An 18,958-nucleotide genomic window follows, 5' to 3' on the forward strand; every position below is an offset into this window, starting at 1 on the left:
AGGTCCAGGGGATGCTGCTGTCACCTGACGCTGCATCATGAGCAGGCTCACAGCTTCCAGCCTTTTGTCTGAGACGGAGACTCGCTTACACATCAATGTGTTGGAGCTGAGAGTTGGCAGACTGGTATTTAAATGCTTCAAATAGCAGGTTCGAAACCAGACGGTTCGTCTAGAGGTGGACATCCAACGGCGATGACCTATATTCTGATGCATGGGGGCACGGTCTCGCCATCGCGCCCCTGGGAAACATGGCAGTTCCTCCTGGTACGATCAGTACAATGTTTCAGTAACTCAGGTATACCTCCTGGGGTTGGAGAATGTCCGAGCTGATGCCCTGTCTCGGGGAATGCTCGACTCTGGGTTATTTCCCGGTTGTACTACGAACTGTTTGCGTCTGGGGGGACACACCAGATTCCGACCTTCTGCTCTCGCATTCCAGACCCCAGAGCTCTGGCCTCCAATGCCTTCATGCTTGATTGGACTGAATGTGGTGTTGAATGTGCAAAAGAGCTCTTTCAAAGCAGAAAAAACTATGGTTATTAACGAGACCAACGTTCACAAAAATTATTAGAATTTGTTTAATGATATGTATGGCGCTATTTTACCACAGTCTGCTGACAGTATGATAATGGAGACTGGTTATTCTCTGGCATTGATGTTATATGTTCATATGAAATGGGTTTCTGCTGGTGGACGGGCATTACCGATCATGCTCAGTCTCATGCAGAATCGTGCTGAGTCAATTACATATGAAACGTCTAAGGGCGAGACATTAAAGCTATGCTGCAAAATGAAGTTATTCCTAAAGTGAGTACTCAGAAGGGCATTTAGATGTTCATGACATCCTGACCCTCATTGTGAACCCATGGTAGCATCTCTTTGTTTTCGCCATCGTTTCATATACTTTTCACCGCCCAAGGTTCCTTTAAGCCCAAGGGAATCTGTTTCGGTGTAGAGTAGAGTTACCTGACGTCAGCAATCTATATCTGAATATGGATTAATTAATACGTTGGCTGTATCAATATATTCTTGCCTAGCTTATTAGACATGTATTTCTTCATACAATCTTCTTTCTCGTTTGCACGTGTACAGACGTATAGAGTTAAAACATATAGGCCATAGTTACAGCTGTTTTGCTTTCTGTAAATTTAGTTTCTTCAAACATATATCATTCAAACAATCAATCGTCAAATCTGCGGTAACAGTCACTAGTGTTAGTTTCATGCCTGCCAAAGATACGTCATCAATAAATAACACAGACAATACAGATATGTGACAGGGCAGCATATGACACGGTACTCATTTGTGCAACTGGGGACGGTCGGAGTCAGTAAGGTGTAATTTAAATATGTGCTACCTGTGTGTTTGACGATGAGGCCACTGCCGCTGTCCCCAGAGGCTGCCTCGGAGGTGGTGTCCCTAGCCTTAAAGCACACACGGTTGTCTTGAATTGCATTCTCCGTCTCATTCTTGCATTGGGTGGTGTTCAGAAGAGACACCATTATGTACAGCAGGTGGTTTGACGTGACAGCTGAAATGTTAAAAGAATAATAATTTTGGTAACAAGATAGTACCATTACCAGTATCTTTACGTCGGGGTGGGTGTATTTGACTCTAAGGTCACGTTATATTGCTATACAATATCCCATGAGCACCTCGGTGGCCCATAGACAGCCTCCCTAGAGTCGTCTGTAGAGCCATCAGGTAAGCGTTACCTTCATACTTACCATTGTTTTGGTTGTTGCTATATAGACCACTAACATTACTTATATCTGGGAGTTTGTATTCATGCTAGAGTACCCCAAGGGAGACTTCTTCTGAAGACGATTTACCTAAACCTGGAGAAGTTTCCAATTCCTTGAAGTAAACCTTCCCACCTCCAAAGAGGAAGTTGCAGGGCATGATAGGTAAACCGCAGTGACATAGTTTCAGGAAAGGGACGTAATCCGCACACCACTGCATGCCACAACGTCAAAAGGTTTTTGTTTAAAAAAATAGCTCAAAAACTTTTTGTGAAAAAAATGCTTAAGTACCCCAAGGAAGACTTATTTCAAGGAATTGGAAAGCAATCCAGGTTTGGGTAAGTTTTACGTCGCTTTAATGGTATTCCAGCAATATCACGACGGGAGATTCCAAATGACGACATACTCCTGTTAAGAAGATCGTCTTTACAATACATGGTTCAAGGCTTATTCCAATATCGCTCAATAGCTCGTCTATTACATGTGTATATAAACTGTAATGTGGTTTCAAGATAACATCGACATGAAAAACGTTCGTAAAGACAAGAGAATGACATCACTGATGTGTCTTGTAATATAATGGGTGATGTCGAGAAGGTACATATTTTCTGTAAAGTCTCAGACAAAGTAGAAATTAGAAAGTTTAACATCTTACCTTCACTATCAAGTGATGTCTTCCCCCATCCCGACACCACACCCTCCGTCCCTGGTTCAATGGTATCATCCTTAGCAGGCAAACACGCTGCTTGGACAGCATCGTTAAACAGTATAGGGTCCACTTTAACCAAGGCTAGATCTTCACTGTTATCTGCAAAACGAAATGTCGATATCATAGCACCTGCTCGTCCAACCGAAATCAGTCCCTGATAGGATGGTGACGTCTTCATCTGCTTCAACCCATAATGTTTAGATTTAAGCAAGAGAGATCTCATAGCGAGAGAAAAAAACTTGTTCATGAATGAATAGTGTTTTTTGCACTTTTTCAAAAGCAAAACATTTACATCGTCCAACTTACGTAAGATTGCTTTTTTTAACCCATGTTCTGTCCTGTTTTGGTCTGTCTTCAACTTTAAACTCCCAGGGAAGGAGTGCAAGTTTTGTCTTTGACGGACTGACAGCCTGTAGATAAAGAATATACAGAATGGCAAAGAACATCCTTAACAGTCACAGATATTACGCGTGTAAAGACCACGGATGATTTTGTTTATATGTATTAGGGAATGGGACTTCAGATAGATGTAGTGTTAGATTTGGCTGTTGGACTTTGAGGGGTTATTGTTAGATACTATCCGGTAATACTGTGGGAACAGGGTTAGATTCAAGGAAGCGTGACCAGGAAGACTGGGGAGTTTATTGGAAAACAAATACTGGTCTGAAAGTAATCGAACCTGAACCAGACAATCCAGTGATGAGCAACGATCTATGCAATTGGGATACGATGACATGTGTCAACCAAGTCAGTGAGTCTGACCACCGATCAGCATGGGTTACTGAACGCCAATTCTAACCTGGATCTTCACGGGTCTTAGTAACATGAGACATTGTAAGATGGTATATATAATTCCGTTGTACATCATCTGGAAGACAGTGGATATCAGTTTTCCTTCTTGTTTGTTTCCACCTGTGAAGATCCGGGTTAGAATATTGATCTTCAGTAACCCATGCTTGTCGTAAGAGGCGACTAACGGGATCGGGTGACTTGGTTGACACATGGCATCGGTTCCCAATTGCGCAGATTGGTGCTCATGCTGTTGATCACAGGATTGTCTGGTCCAGACTCGATTATTTACAGACCGCCGCCATAAAGCTGGAATATTGCTGAATGCGGCTTAAAACTAAACTCACTCACTCACACTTGTTTGTGTAATTTCTTTTGTATACAATTCTGTGTATAGTCCTTGCTTATATTAGTGTGGGTATTAGGGTATTGATATAGTTAGTAGCATTGTTGGTATTAGATCAGCACCATAAATATTAGTGTTTGTGAAAAAACATTTGTATTAGTATAGTGGTAATATTGTTTATAGGAGAATATTAGTAATATTAGAGGTGGGCCAGAAATGTATGTACAGTTAATTTAGGTAGTAAGGTAACTTAGTTGCTAAACTTTCAGAATTAGTTTACATTTAGAAGTTATCGGGGTTTAAATATATGTTAAGGGAAGGAATAAAGTTTTAAAAACCTATTCTTCTGTAGTGTTTACTTAAGTACGTGACAGTGTGCATATCTATATTTTGTTATTATTAATGTCCCTTAAGCCGGATTCGAATCCTGAATCGCCAGATCAATTACTCTTGCATGTAATCAAAATATTATTGGAGTCTAACAGAGATTTGAAATGGTAACGTCGCTTGTGAAACGAGGTTATAATATAATGACCGAGTGAGTTTTACGCCGCTTTAGGCAATATTCCAGAAACATTGCGTTGTGTGCGGTAAATTTGGGCGGAAAGCTCGAAATGACGAGATGAAACACAAAAGCATGGTGATAGCAAACTGGGATTTGGTTCCATAATCTCCAATTTCCGGTCTGCATAAGGTACGCAACTTGCAAGGCGATTTACGGCACAACGGGCGACCATTCGTGCCCGGCGTTACGGTACAATAGTACAACAGATGACCCAATAGTACAACAGATGACCCAATAGAACAACGTAACCACTGATGCTAAGAGGTAATATCAATTCAAGGTTTAATGTTTACTGCTTGTTGGTATAGGTTGAACTATAGCCTATCATATGGCCATTGAAGATCCAGGTAAGAATCTTCAGCGACCCATGTTTGTCGTGAGATGCGACTAACGGGACCTGGTGATCTATCTCGCTGACTTGGCTGAAATGTCATCGCATTGAAATAGTGTACATCGATGCTCATAATGTCAACCCTTGGATTGTTTGGTCCAGTTTCGATTATTTACTGACTGCCGTCATATAGATAGAATATTGCCGAGTGTGGCATTACACAATAAACACAGTATTTTATCGCAATAACTACGACTATGAAAGGTAGGCATTTAATGACACATTACTCTTCCAAGCAGTGTCGAGCTGTCAAGAGCCACGAGTCACTGATGATGGTGGCACTACACTGCAGGTTCTTGGTTGCTGCATTGACCAATGCTACACTCCATGGGAACTGATTTGGAAGGGCATCGTGTCCGTTGATAATCCTTCCAGTACTGTAGTTCTCATCGATAAACCGGGTTTTACCACATGATCCTAAATAATGATAATTATAATAAGATTAATAGTCACAATACTTGTGTGAAAAACACAGTTTCTTAAGTGATATGCCGTGGTTGGATCTTTTTATTACCGTCTTCGGCATACTTGTAGTTTTGGCTCCATCCAAAACCACCAGCATAACACTACCAAGACAAATAGAACATAATGTATTACAATATCGTTGTAGAACCTGGTCCCGGAAGCTGGAACCACACCTTTCATTTATGAAGCCTTACTGAGAGAGGGAGTGCGTAAGACCGCTTGCAGCACTACTCCAACAAGGGCATAATGGCATCAAACAAATACGGACACCGACCTGCTTCTCCAGCATGAACTGAGACCTCTTGTGCCACAAGGCTACACAACCGTGCCTTCTTTGAATACCACGACCTGGAAGCAGGTAACGTTTACACTATTTTCACTGACGTAGAGGTTTGACTAAATCATACCTGCAAAGGTCTGTATCCAGGGTAGGGCGTGAGACACATTGGCGTAGAAACCGTAACTGCCATTCTTGGCACAGTCTCGACCGAACGACACCAGTCCAATAACAGTCCAGTGGTTGTCCACTCTCACAGCCATTGGCCCGCCGCTATCCCCCTCACACGCGTCCCCGATGTTGTCGCTGTTGTAACCGGCACAGAACATGTCGTCTGAAAAGATTCTATTGCTCCTCTCCTGCTCTTCCTTACACTTCTCTCTCGATACAAGAGGGATGTCTACCATACGCAGCCGGTCCGGGAGACGGCGATGGGAATCGCTGCCACAACCGGATACAATAGCCATCTGGCCAGTTGTGATGCTCGACCAGACTTTCGGGGTAGGTAGACAAATCGGGTAGATAGACTCGGAGAGGGTTCGGACCGGTCGTTCCAGTTCCAGAATAGCAAAGTCGAACTCCAGACTCAAAGTTGTATAGCTTGGGTGCGTCACAAACCGAACAACACCTCTCTTCTCCCCATTCTTACCTTTGCAAGACTTCGTTCCCATCACCACCTTGATGGTAGATAGATTGAGGCTACCATACACACAGTGTGCCGCAGTGAGGACGTATCGGTCTGTTATTAAGACACCTCCACAATGGACAGACTCCTGGAACACGTCAGTGGTTTGTGTTAACTAAAGTGTCGTTTGTGTGGGACAATGTTTTTGTTACTTGTAGCCGAAGGGCTTAAATATTCCCAGCCAGTGAATAGCATATTGAGTATGAGAACATTTCATGCAATCATAACGTGACAGGGGACGTAACCCTAGGACGTTACCATCATAAATGGACCGTCTATTCGGTATTGCAGAGTAAACTCAAATCCAACAAATTCCTTACCTTAGCTACATTCCAAAGGACGACCTGCCAAGGGATGAAATCTGGGGCTTCTGTTGAATTTTTTCCGGTTACCTTCTTAGCAGCATTGTTGACGTTTGGGTTGATTATCTTGCTGGACGAAAACCCACAGAGTTTGTCATCTGTGTGGGAGAGCAAATGCTTGTTATTTGGACCACCGGAGGTGAGGTAGCCTAGCGGTTATAGCGTTCGCTCGTCACGCCGAAGGCGTTCGATTCCCCACGTGGGCACCATGTGTAAAGCCCATTTCTGGTATTCCCCGTCGTGATATTGTTGGAACATTGCTAAAAGCGACATAAAACCAAACTCACTCACTATTTGGAAAGGGGAGCTGATCAAAGGGTACAAAAGCTCGCATTCCTTTACTGCTTCAACGTATTGTTTATGTCAGTATAGTTTACATATATTTCGCGTAGTTAATTGTAGTTGGCTAAATGGAATGTAGGTGTACATACCTATAAATATCAGGTAAACAGGTGCAGCCACTGCCATATCTGTTACTATATCTGCCATGCTTATTGGGACCTATATTTGTATGTGACGCTCCATGTTACACAACGCCCCGTGAAGGTCCGGGTTAGAATATTGATCTTCAGTAACCCATGCTTGTCGTAAGAGGCGACTAACGGGATCGGGTGGTCAGGCTCGCTGACGTGGTTGACACATGTCATCGGTTCCCAACTGCGCAGATCGATGCTCATGCTGCTGAACACTGGATTGTCTGGTCCATACTCGATTATTTACAGACCGCCGCCATATAGCTGGAATATTGCTGAGTGCGGCGTAAAACTAAACTCACTCACTCACTCATGTTACACAACACATTTGTAGAAATTGAACAACTCCAAAATCCAAACAAAACAATTAGACAGATTAGGTTTGCCAAATAGTCCCGCTTGGAAAATAAAATAGCAACAATACTTCAATTCCCTAATCTCAAATCTTGTTTGTGAGTTGATTAAAAACAATTATTAAGGGTATTGGTGGGCTCAGCTATTTCAACTCATGTTTCGGATATTATCATCTTTTGATGTCACACCTTATAAGTATAATCAACATATTAGCATTAATCATATGAATTATAAATCCAAATATTTTGTTAAAATTCAACGGCGGTGCCAAAAGCTGCACTCATACATTCGTCTATCCCGTCTAGAAATATTTCTGTCTGATCTTTGATTAAGTTTGCAGCAACTTAAATACAAAAAAACTCCATCAATGCATATAAGATTGATTGCAAAGAGTCAATGGATATTTCCTTCAGTGACAAGACAAATATCAAAGTATCTAAACCCTTACATATTTGATTGTGTGCCCCTATCCAGTTATTTACCAAATCTTGGAATACAGAATTCACTGTTTACAAAAACATGGTGCTTTTCCAAGCAGTAAAGAACACACAAGGGAGGTAATTACAGCTTACCTGGTTTGACGGTAAGCCATATGGTTCGTGACCTCAACCATTCCCCGGCTTGTACTGTACATGTATATCTCCCAGTGTCATTCGCCCGTGTCCCTTCCAGGGTCATAGTGGACTCGTCCACCCTGACATGTGGCATCGTATCGTCAGGCAGCAGGATGTCGTTGAAGTCCCTGAAAGTGGGAGTGGAACATTTTGGCTACTCAAATCCTCAGTTATGCTTCTATAGTATTCAATTGCATAAGACGTATTCCCTGACCACCGACACTGCACTAGATATTGTCAACATATGAATCCCATTTTACATATGACAAGACAAAAGGTCATGCCGACTTTCAGAACATCAACGAAAGACGGCGTCCGCTGACGTAAATATACTCATGCCAATAATGGTCGTCACCCCCTTCATGTTTTTTCTAATTGGAGAGGGTGTGTGGGGTGGGTGTGTGAGGTGTGTGGGGGGTTGGGGTGGGGAGGGGGATGACAACCACTATTGGCATGAGTATAGTAGGACTGGCTATCGATATAGATACTTGAGATCGATAATCGTTCAGTAATTATCGATCGATTATCGATAAATATCGGAGAAGTAACTTTGACCAAAATTGTTAATGAAAGTCCGAAAGAAATGAATAATATTTTTCAAACCACTAGTGAGTGGCGACATGTTTAAGCATGGATTACTAACAAAACAACATCCTGAACATAATCTAGAAGCAGCCCATGAATAAACTTACTTTGTGTATTGATTGAATAAGTAAAAAACTGTATTCTGTCACAAACGTTTGTGTTCGATATTGTCGATGACACTATTTTCATATCGATAATCACTCAAAGGTTTTCCTATCGACGTTATTTCCTATTATTGATGTTTTTAGGCAGCCCTCGTAGAGGGCAGGCTGTACAGCAGATGCTACGTTAGTAGTACAGACAGGTCGTGTGTACTCACCATACCGTGACGGCGTACGGGTGGTTCACGGAGCAGTCTAGCGTGACCTGTGATCGTTCATACACCGTCACGTTCTTCTCTGTGTCCGTCCAATTCACCTGAAACAGTGGAAGAGTATGTAAGTGAGAGAGTAAGTATGATTTTACGCCGCTTTAAGCAATATTCCAGCAATATCATGGCGGGGGATACCAGGAATGGGCTTCACACATTTTACCCATGTGGGGAATCGAACCCGGACGCTTTAACCAGTAGGCACCCGCATCACCCGCCCCCGTAAGGTTGATGGTGACGACACTTCCTCAGCGCCCGGTGCTGGTAGTAGTGAGTGAGTGAGTTAAAGTTTTACGTCGTTTTAACAATATTCCAACAATATCACGACGGGTCACCAGAAAAGGGTTTCATACATTGTACTGATGTGGGGAATCGAAACCGGATCTTCGGCATAGCGAACAAGCGCTTAACCACAAGGCTACCCCACCGCTATGTACTCGTAGCAGGAAGCGACGTAACAGATCCGCTGGTCAGGCTCGGTGACTTAATACTGTGTCATAGTATTCCGGCGGCGAGGTCGTCCAGGATATGTCAATCACTGTACTGTACTGTACAGTACTGTACTGTCCTAATATGTTCACGCAGCCGAAATATGGTCGAATATTGCTGCTTGCAATAAGGGCGTCATCAGGCACGGATTACCCATAAGGGCAGAATGGGTAGAATATGGGCGGATTTCAGTTTGGGCATGACGCTTTGTGGTAATGCTAGAATATTACTGAAATATGCATAAGATTCAACTAACTCACTAACAAGGACTGACGCTTCACTAAAGAACTGTACTCGTTTTGTCAGTCGCGATGGACAGTCGGCGATAGAGTCCACACCTATAAAGTGATATTTTCTCCGCGTTATGTTAAACAAACACTAAGGGAAGTGGATGAGCAGCCTACCGGCAAACTCACCAAACTTTTGCTATATTCAAACTGTTTGTAATATGCCAGCTCATAAGACTTTCGTCATGGTACATAAAGCCTGCTTGTTTGATTAGATGAGAGTAAGTTTGTCAGTACTCACGTTTAAAGAACAATCGTCAGGTACTTTCCCTGCCGGGCATGCGCAGAGGAAGTCTCCCTTGCCTTTACTGTAGCAGTAGCCCTTGCAGTTGCTGTCACATGAAGACATGTCGCAGACTGGAACAAGGTTGTGTTAGGTCTAATTGCATGTGTCTTACATGTTCTGTGATATCAACCAGACGAGGTGGACGTGAGAACATGGTTTCAGGAACAATTAGGAAGTATCAAGAAACAATACACGGACGGTAACTCTCCTTTCTGTATGTCGGTGTTATCCGACGTGTGATAGTAATTCTTCACTCACGCAAGCACGCACGCACGCGCACATGTACGTACAACCTACTCACTACTCTCCATAACGCATCATCTCCCACACCCGACCTCCTCTCCCCAGCCCCCTCTGTCTCCCTCACTCTAACTCTCTCACTCTTTCACTCTCACTCACTCTGTCTCACTCTCTCACACTCACTCTCATGCTCTCACTCACTCACTCAGTCACTCTCTCTCCCTCTTACTCACTCACTCTCACTCAATCAATCACTCTCTCTCTCTCTCACACACACACACACGCACACACACAGAGACCGACATATACATGTGCAAACATATATAAACATGTACCCACACACGCTCTCACATTCTTCATTACAGACATACCCAGTCCAACTTACACACATACGCACACAACCTGATATAACAATGTTATAACATATGCAGTCAGTTGCAATAAACGTTTTGGCCGCACCACCCATGATATAGTTTATCTTACAGTCCAATATTGGGGCGATGGGGTTAAGACGCATGCGTTGCATTGAAGGAATCAGTCGCTGTCAGTAGATTCTACTCACTGGAACCCGTTTCGTTATCCGGGACAAACCGGTAGGTGGCTCTGTACCCGCTCCCCTCGAACATCCGGTCAGAGGAGAAATCCAAGGTCAACTGGTTGTTCCAAGACTCAAAGCAGCGGGAGTTCCGTCGTTGGTAGCCACACATCCGTACTGTCGTCTCTTCACCTGGCAAAGTATGCAGGAGTGAGTGAGGGAAGGATTGTCATCCATGTGAACCGATCAGTGAAAGGTGGCTTCAAGTAGAAACAGGAACCAGTGGAAAGCCTATTTATAGAATCACGCGTTTCACCATTTCGTGTTCTGGTTAGGCATGCTTTAAGCAGACAGATTGTATTCAGTAAAAAGTTGTGTACAGTATCAAAGTTTCCCGATGAAATAATTTCGAATGAAGATGTTACAGTGTGGGACTTGATGTACTGCGTAAGATACATATTTCTTAGGGCTGAGTAATTTCACACACAAGCATTATATGAAACTCATTTTCAATAAATAATCTACCAACCTTTTGTACAAATTTTTCATAGTCGTTCAGTGTATGTGTCTACTAAAATCAACTGCAAGTCTAAACCTACTATTTGTTTTGTTCTAAACATATTTTATTCAAAAATGAAATGGATTGGGCACAAGTTATCCAACTTAGGAACGCCCTCTCCCAGAAGTTACATATGTCATATTTACAATATTGAAAAAACCCATTAACAACAGGGATTTGTGAAATGAATTTACAAGGTGTTTAAAAAGGGTGTGTATAATATATACAAGAACAAAACTACAAAAATCTTTCAGTTAGCTTAATATATCTGTGTGCATGTTCAAATAATAATTCATTTTCATATAGTGTTAGTGTAACATGACCAAATAACAATAAGTCTAGATTTATGGGTATGCGATGTTTAACGACAGTATTTACATTTACAAACAAATCTTTACGCTGCGTTGTGTACAAAGAACATTCTAAAAAATAATGCCATGAATTTTCACAAGAACAACCAGAAGTACAGGAAGCATCTGATGTTAAATAATTTCTGAATAAATCGTAATTAAGCGGACTTATATTGTACCTTAGTTTTGTGTGAATAATGTTCAATTTCCTAGTACCAGAACAAAAGAAAGGTGGGGCTGCATTTATTTTACTTTGAATTTTCAATTTAAAACCTGCTAAAGAATCTATGCTTCTTGTTTCTATGGGCACATTGTTCCACATTTGTATAGTAGATGGAAAAAAGATAAGGAAAGTTTCAATCTAGTAAATGGAAGGGAGAAGTTTAAAGAGTTGCGAAGGTTATAAGATGATTTTTGGCCAACATATGTAGGTAGTAATTCCTGAAGGTATGATGGTTTAATATTGTGAATAATCTTATAAAATAAGCAAAGTTTTCGTTTCTTCTACGCTCACTAAGGGTTTCCCAACTAGTTTCAAAATACAAATGATCACGGGAAGATTATTTAGGAAGTCCTGTTACTATACGAGCTGCTTCTAACTGTAACTGTTCTAAGGAGTTAGTTTGATCAGCTGTACATCCATCCCATAATTCACACGCATATTCAAAATGAGGACGAATGAAAACAGTGTAGATGTTATTTAGCGTTGTTCTTTTTAACAAAAACTTTAACTTTCTCGTGGAATTTATCATTTTGGAGGTTTTCTTTAAAATATCATTTATGTGATGGGACCACCCTCCATTTGAAGATAATGTTACACCAAGATGTTTATGAAAAGGTACAGCTTTAATGTTACAGCCGTCAAGATTTAAATTGTCTAGCTTGTCACTATCTCTGGTCGAGAACAATACAGCCTCTGTCTTATCTGGGTTGTAATGAAGTTAATATAGAAGCCAGCACCAGCACATAGAAGACCTTGTGGTATACACAAGATGAAGATACAGATAAATATAAGCCAGAACCAGTACATAGAAGACCTTGTGGTATACACAAGATGAAGATACAGATAAATATAGAAGCCAGAACCAGTACATAGAAGACCGTGTGGTATACACAAGATGAAGATACAGATAAATATAGAAGCCAGCACCAGTACATAGAAGACTTTGTGGTATACACAAGATGAAGATACAGATAAATATAGTTCTAGCCAGAACCAGTACATAGAAGACTTTGTGGTATACACAAGATGAAGATACAGATAAATATAGTTCTAGCCAGAACCAGTACATAGACTGACTGAGTTTAGTTTTACGCCGCTTTTAGCAATATTCCAGCAATATCACGGCGGGGGACACCAGAAATGGGCTTAACACATTGTGCCCATGTGGGGAATCGAAGATGAAGATACAGGCGTGACGAAGCCAACCGCTTTAACCACTAGGCTACCCCACCGCCCCCCAGTACATAGAAGACCGTGTGGTATACACAAGATGAAGATACAGATAAATATAGAAGCCAGCACCAGTACATAGAAGACCTTGTGGTATACACAAGATGAAGATACAGATAAATATAGAAGCCAGCACCAGTACATAGAAGACCTTGTGGTATACACAAGATGAAGATACAGATAAATATAGAAGCCAGCACCAGTACATAGAAGACCTTGTGGTATACACAAGATGAAGATACAGATAAATATAGAAGCCAGCACCAGTACATAGAAGACCTTGTGGTATACACAAGATGAAGATACAGATAAATATAGTAGAAGCCAGCACCAGTACATAGAAGACCTTGTGGTATACACAAGATGAAGATACAGATAAATATAGTTCTAGCCAGCACCAGTACATAGAAGACCTTGTGTGGTATACACAAGATGAAGATACAGATAAATATAGAAGCCAGCACCAGTACATAGAAGACCTTGTGGTATACACAAGATGAAGATACAGATAAATATAGTTCTAGCCAGAACCAGTACATAGAAGACCTTGTGGTATACACAAGATGAAGATACAGATAAATATAGTTCTAGCCAGCACCAGTACATAGAAGACCTTGTGGTATACACAAGATGAAGATACAGATAAATATATAGCCAGCACCAGTACATAGAAGACCTTGTGGTATACACAAGATGAAGATACATAATATAGAAGCCAGCAACCAGTACATAGAAGACCTTGTGTGGTATACACAAGATGAAGATACAGATAAATATAGAAGCCAGCACCAGTACATAGAAGACCTTGTGGTATACACAAGATGAAGATACAGATAAATAAATATAGAAGCCAGCACCAGTACATAGAAGACCTTGTGGTATACACAAGATGAAGATACAGATAAATATAGAAGCCAGCACCAGTACATAGAAGACCTTGTGGTATACACAAGATGAAGATACAGATAAATATAGAAGCCAGCACCAAGTACATAGAAGACCTTGTGGTATACACAAGATGAAGATACAGATAAATATAGAAGTTCCACCAGCACCAGTACATAGAAGACCTTGTGGTATACACAAGATGAAGATACAGATAAATATAGAAGCCAGCACCAGTACATAGAAGACCTTGTGGTATACACAAGATGAAGATACAGATAAATATAGTTCTAGCCAGAACCATAAAGTACATAGAAGACCGTGTGGTATACACAAGATGAAGATACAGATAAATATAGAAGAAGCCAGCACCAGTACATAGAAGACCTGTGTGGTATACACAAGATGAAGATACAGATAAATATAGAAGCCAGCACCAGTACATAGAAGACCTTGTGGTATACACAAGATGAAGATACAGATAAATATAGTTCTAGCCAGAACCAGTACATAGAAGACCTTGTGGTATACACAAGATGAAGATACAGATAAATATAGTTCTAGCCAGAACCAGTACATAGAAGACCTTGTGGTATACACAAGATGAAGATACAGATAAATATAGAAGCCAGCACCAGTACATAGAAGACCTTGTGGTATACACAAGATGAAGATACAGATAAATATAGTTCTAGCCAGAACCAGTACATAGAAGACCTTGTGGTATACACAAGATGAAGATACAGATAAATATAGTTCAAGCCAGAACCAGTACATAGAAGACCTTGTGGTATACACAAGATGAAGATACAGATAAATATAGTTCTAGCCAGAACCAGTACATAGAAGACTGAGTTTAGTTTTACACAAGATTAGCAATATTCCATAAATATAGAAGCCAGAACCAGCTTAACACATAGAAGACCATGTGGGGAATACACAAGATTCGGCGTGACGAGCCAACGCTTTAACCACTAGGCTACCCCACCGCCCCCAGTACATAGAAGACCTTGTGGTATACACAAGATGAAGATACAGATAAATATAGAAGCCAGCACCAGTACATAGAAGACCTTGTGGTATACACAAGATGAAGATACAGATAAATATAGTTCTAGCCAGAACCAGTACATAGAAGACCTTGTGGTATACACAAGATGAAGATACAGATAAATATAGAAGCCAGCACCAGTACATAGAAGACCTTGTGGTATACACAAGATGAAGATACAGATAAATATAGAAGCCAGCACCAGTACATAGAAGACCTTGTGGTATACACAAGATGAAGATACAGATAAATATAGTTCTAGCCAGAACCAGTACATAGAAGACCTTGTGGTATACACAAGATGAAGATACAGATAAATATAGTTCTAGCCAGAACCAGTACATAGAAGACCTTGTGGTATACACAAGATGAAGATACAGATAAATATAGAAGCCAGCACCAGTACATAGAAGACCTTGTGGTATACACAAGATGAAGATACAGATAAATATATAGAAGCCAGCACCAGTACATAGAAGACCTTGTGGTATACACAAGATGAAGATACAGATAAATATAATATAGCCAGCCAGCACCAGTACATAGAAGACCTTGTGGTATACACAAGATGAAGATACAGATAAATATAGAAGCCAGCACCAGTACATAGAAGACCTTGTGGTATACAAGACAAGATGAAGATACAGATAACATATAGTTCAAGATGAAGCCAGAACCAGTACATAGAAGACCTTGTGGTATACACAAGATGAAGATACAGATAAATATAGAAGCCAGCACCAGTACATAGAAGTACATAGAAGACACAAGATGAAGTACAGATACACAAGATGAAGATACAGATAAAGATAGTTCTAGCCAGCACCAGTACATAGAAGACCTTGTGGTATACACAAGATGAAGATACAGATAAATATAGAAGCCAGCACCAGTACATAGAAGACCTTGTGGTATACACAAGATGAAGATACAGATAAATATAGAAGCCAGCACCAGTACATAGAAGACCTTGTGGTATACACAAGATGAAGATACAGATAAATATAGAAGCCAGCACCAGTACATAGAAGACCTTGTGGTATACACAAGATGAAGATACAGATAAATATAGAAGCCAGCACCAGTACATAGAAGACCTTGTGGTATACACAAGATGAAGATACAGATAAATATAGAAGCCAGCACCAGTACATAGAAGACCTTGTGGTATACACAAGATGAAGATACAGATAAATATAGTTCTAGCCAGAACCAGTACATAGAAGACCTTGTGGTATACACAAGATGAAGATACAGATAAATATAGTTCTAGCCAGAACCAGTACATAGAAGACCGTGTGGTATACACAAGATGAAGATACAGATAAATATAGAAGCCAGCACCAGTACATAGAAGACCTTGTGGTATACACAAGATGAAGATACAGATAAATATAGAAGCCAGCACCAGTACATAGAAGACCTTGTGGTATACACAAGATGAAGATACAGATAAATATAGAAGCCAGCACCAGTACATAGAAGACCTTGTGGTATACACAAGATGAAGATACAGATAAATATAGTTCTAGCCAGAACCAGTACATAGAAGACCTTGTGGTATACACAAGATGAAGATACAGATGAAGATACAGATAAATATAGAAGCCAGCACCAGTACATAGAAGACCTTGTGGTATACACAAGATGAAGATACAGATAAATATAGAAGCCAGCACCAGTACATAGAAGACCTTGTGGTATACACAAGATGAAGATACAGATAAATATAGAAGCCAGCACCAGTACATAGAAGACCTTGTGGTATACACAAGATGAAGATACAGATAAATATAGTTCTAGCACCCAGATAAATATACCCAGTACATAGAAGACCTTGTGGTATACACAAGATGAAGATACAGATAAATATAGTTCTAGCCAGAACCAGTACATAGAAGACCTTGTGGTATACACAAGATGAAGATACAGATAAATATAGAAGCCAGCACCAGTACATAGAAGACCTTGTGGTATACACAAGATGAAGATACAGATAAATATAGAAGCCTGCACCAGTACATAGAAGACTTTGTGGTATACACAAGATGAAGATACAGATAAATATAGATTCCTACATAGAAGACCTTGTGGTATACACAAGATGAAGATACAGATAAATATAGAAGCCAGCACCAGTACATAGAAGACCTTGTGGTATACACAAGATGAAGATACAGATAAATATAGTTCTAGCCAGAACCAGTACATAGAAGACCGTGTGGTATACACAAGATGAAGATACAGATAAATATAGAAGCCAGCACCAGTACATAGAAGACCTTGTGGTATACACAAGATGAAGATACAGATAAATATAGAAGCTAGCACCAGTACATAGAAGACCGTTTGGTATACACAAGATGAAGATACAGATAAATATAGATTCCTACATAGAAGACCGTGTGGTATACACAAGATGAAGACACAGATAAATATAGAAGCCTGCACCAGTACATAGAAGACCTTGTGGTATACACAAGATGAAGATACAGATATATATAGAAGCCGGTGGATAAACTCGGCACACATAATTATATACAATACACTCGAAGGTACTTTTCTATCATGCATATGAATTTTGCGAGGTTCTTGATTTTTTTGACATATACAGACGCCACATTGGTCAGTATTAATCACAACTTCTTATTAAGTTTGTCTACTTGTGGGGCGGTGGTGTAGCCTAGTGGGTAAAGCGTTCGGTCGTCACGCCGAAGACGCGGGTTCGATTCCCCACATGGGTACAATGTGTGAAACCCATTTCTGGTGTCATCCGCCGTGATATTGCTGGAATATTGCTAAAAGCGGCGTAAAACTAAATTCACTCACACTCACCATACATTTTCAATGCGTATCAAGATCTTACCTTCCTTGGTTTGGTAGGTGATGTTCACATGGTCATATATGCAGTCAAAGCTCTCCTCAAGGTCGAACGTTTCAATATTAAGGATGACCCTTTGATTTGCGGGTGCACGAATAGAGGTCCGGCACCTTTTCCGCTGGAGATAAAAGTCTTCATTGAATACCGGACTGCTCAAGTTGTGTCCCACCGCTGTTATATTGGCTGAACAATCTAGAAAAGATGAAACCTCCTGATTGCTAGTTCGTTCTTAGGAAACACGAGGTAGACAATCCGAATCAAAAATCAATCCAGTCTTTTTACGTAATATTCTCTCATAAACATGATACCAAGGCCTTTCAACATACTGGATTGTATTTGATCAATTCAGTTGATTAGATAAGGAAATTCAGGGTTAGAAAATTGGAGCTTCTTGAATATTTCGCTAAGGGCAAATCCAATGAGAGCGTATAAGGAGCAACAAGGGAGTTGCAATTCGGCGCTAGTCTGTCTATTTGTTGCGTCGTCAGGCTAATAATCTGTTTTTCACGTTTTCTTGGAATGCAGAGATAGACGTCCGTGGTAAACCTTACCTAGGTCATAATCAGGTGGTAGGTCCCCCAATACAACCTGATGGTCTTGGGCACTGTCATCAACAAAAGTGTAGTTCAAGCTGAAACCCTTCTCGTTGACGTAGTCGTCGGAATGGAAGTACAGCAGTAGGGCGTTGGTGGAGGAGACGATGTAGCGTGGCGCGCGTCGCCCACAGTAGCTGCCCAGCACGTTAGATGCTGAAAATGTCACGTTAGATTCCTATGTTGCACCAAGTGAGATAAGATCAATTTAATGGCGTTCGTGATTTCTCTTTTAATAGTCAATGAAATATGTCATGTTTTTTACCTGGTCATGACCTTTTGTTTATCTAATCTGATCTTTAGGTTGTATGTTCACCAGAACTATATTCTTCTTTCACCAGAACTATAGCCTGCTTTACACTTGACCTAGAGCATGTGTCTCACCTGAGCTGTGACCGTCGTAGACAGTTAAGTAATCATACTCGCAGGGTTCTTTCTCCAAACTGAAGTCATCAAATTCCAGCTTCACTTTCTTGTTCGGGGGTGCCTGCCAAGTAAAATAAGTTTTGACCCAAATACAAGGAACAATTTGGAAACAATTTTTTACAATTAATGAATCATTCTGAAAGGAATATTATCGGCTATGTACTGCTCTTGGCGCAATACTGATACAAGCATGTAA

At 40.7% G+C, this 18,958-nt stretch overlaps 1 protein-coding gene across 9 annotated transcripts in view; it reads right to left on the reverse strand.

The window, feature by feature from the left end:
• The window catches only part of LOC124270849 (mannan-binding lectin serine protease 1-like), a 39,540-nt gene that overhangs the window by 4,149 nt on the left and 16,433 nt on the right, over window positions 1-18,958 (reverse strand). For all 9 annotated transcript variants that reach the window (XM_046705908.1, XM_046705904.1, XM_046705906.1 and 6 more), the window contains exons 5-17: window positions 18,721-18,823; window positions 18,295-18,492; window positions 17,729-17,935; window positions 10,592-10,756; window positions 9,745-9,860; window positions 8,677-8,774; window positions 7,731-7,900; window positions 6,290-6,429; window positions 5,415-6,057; window positions 4,770-4,959; window positions 2,758-2,861; window positions 2,398-2,550; window positions 1,358-1,531 (exon numbers count right to left, since the gene is read on the reverse strand). In XM_046705908.1, coding sequence (XP_046561864.1) covers window positions 1,358-1,531; window positions 2,398-2,550; window positions 2,758-2,861; window positions 4,770-4,959; window positions 5,415-6,057; window positions 6,290-6,429; window positions 7,731-7,900; window positions 8,677-8,774; window positions 9,745-9,860; window positions 10,592-10,756; window positions 17,729-17,935; window positions 18,295-18,492; window positions 18,721-18,823 — 2,461 coding nt within the window. The remainder of the gene's footprint in view (window positions 1-1,357; window positions 1,532-2,397; window positions 2,551-2,757; window positions 2,862-4,769; window positions 4,960-5,414; window positions 6,058-6,289; window positions 6,430-7,730; window positions 7,901-8,676; window positions 8,775-9,744; window positions 9,861-10,591; window positions 10,757-17,728; window positions 17,936-18,294; window positions 18,493-18,720; window positions 18,824-18,958) is intronic.

The sequence above is a fragment of the Haliotis rubra genome, unplaced genomic scaffold (genome assembly GCF_003918875.1).
Source record: "Haliotis rubra isolate DU_JTF1 unplaced genomic scaffold, ASM391887v1 Scf1551, whole genome shotgun sequence".
NCBI lineage: Eukaryota > Metazoa > Mollusca > Gastropoda > Lepetellida > Haliotidae > Haliotis > Haliotis rubra.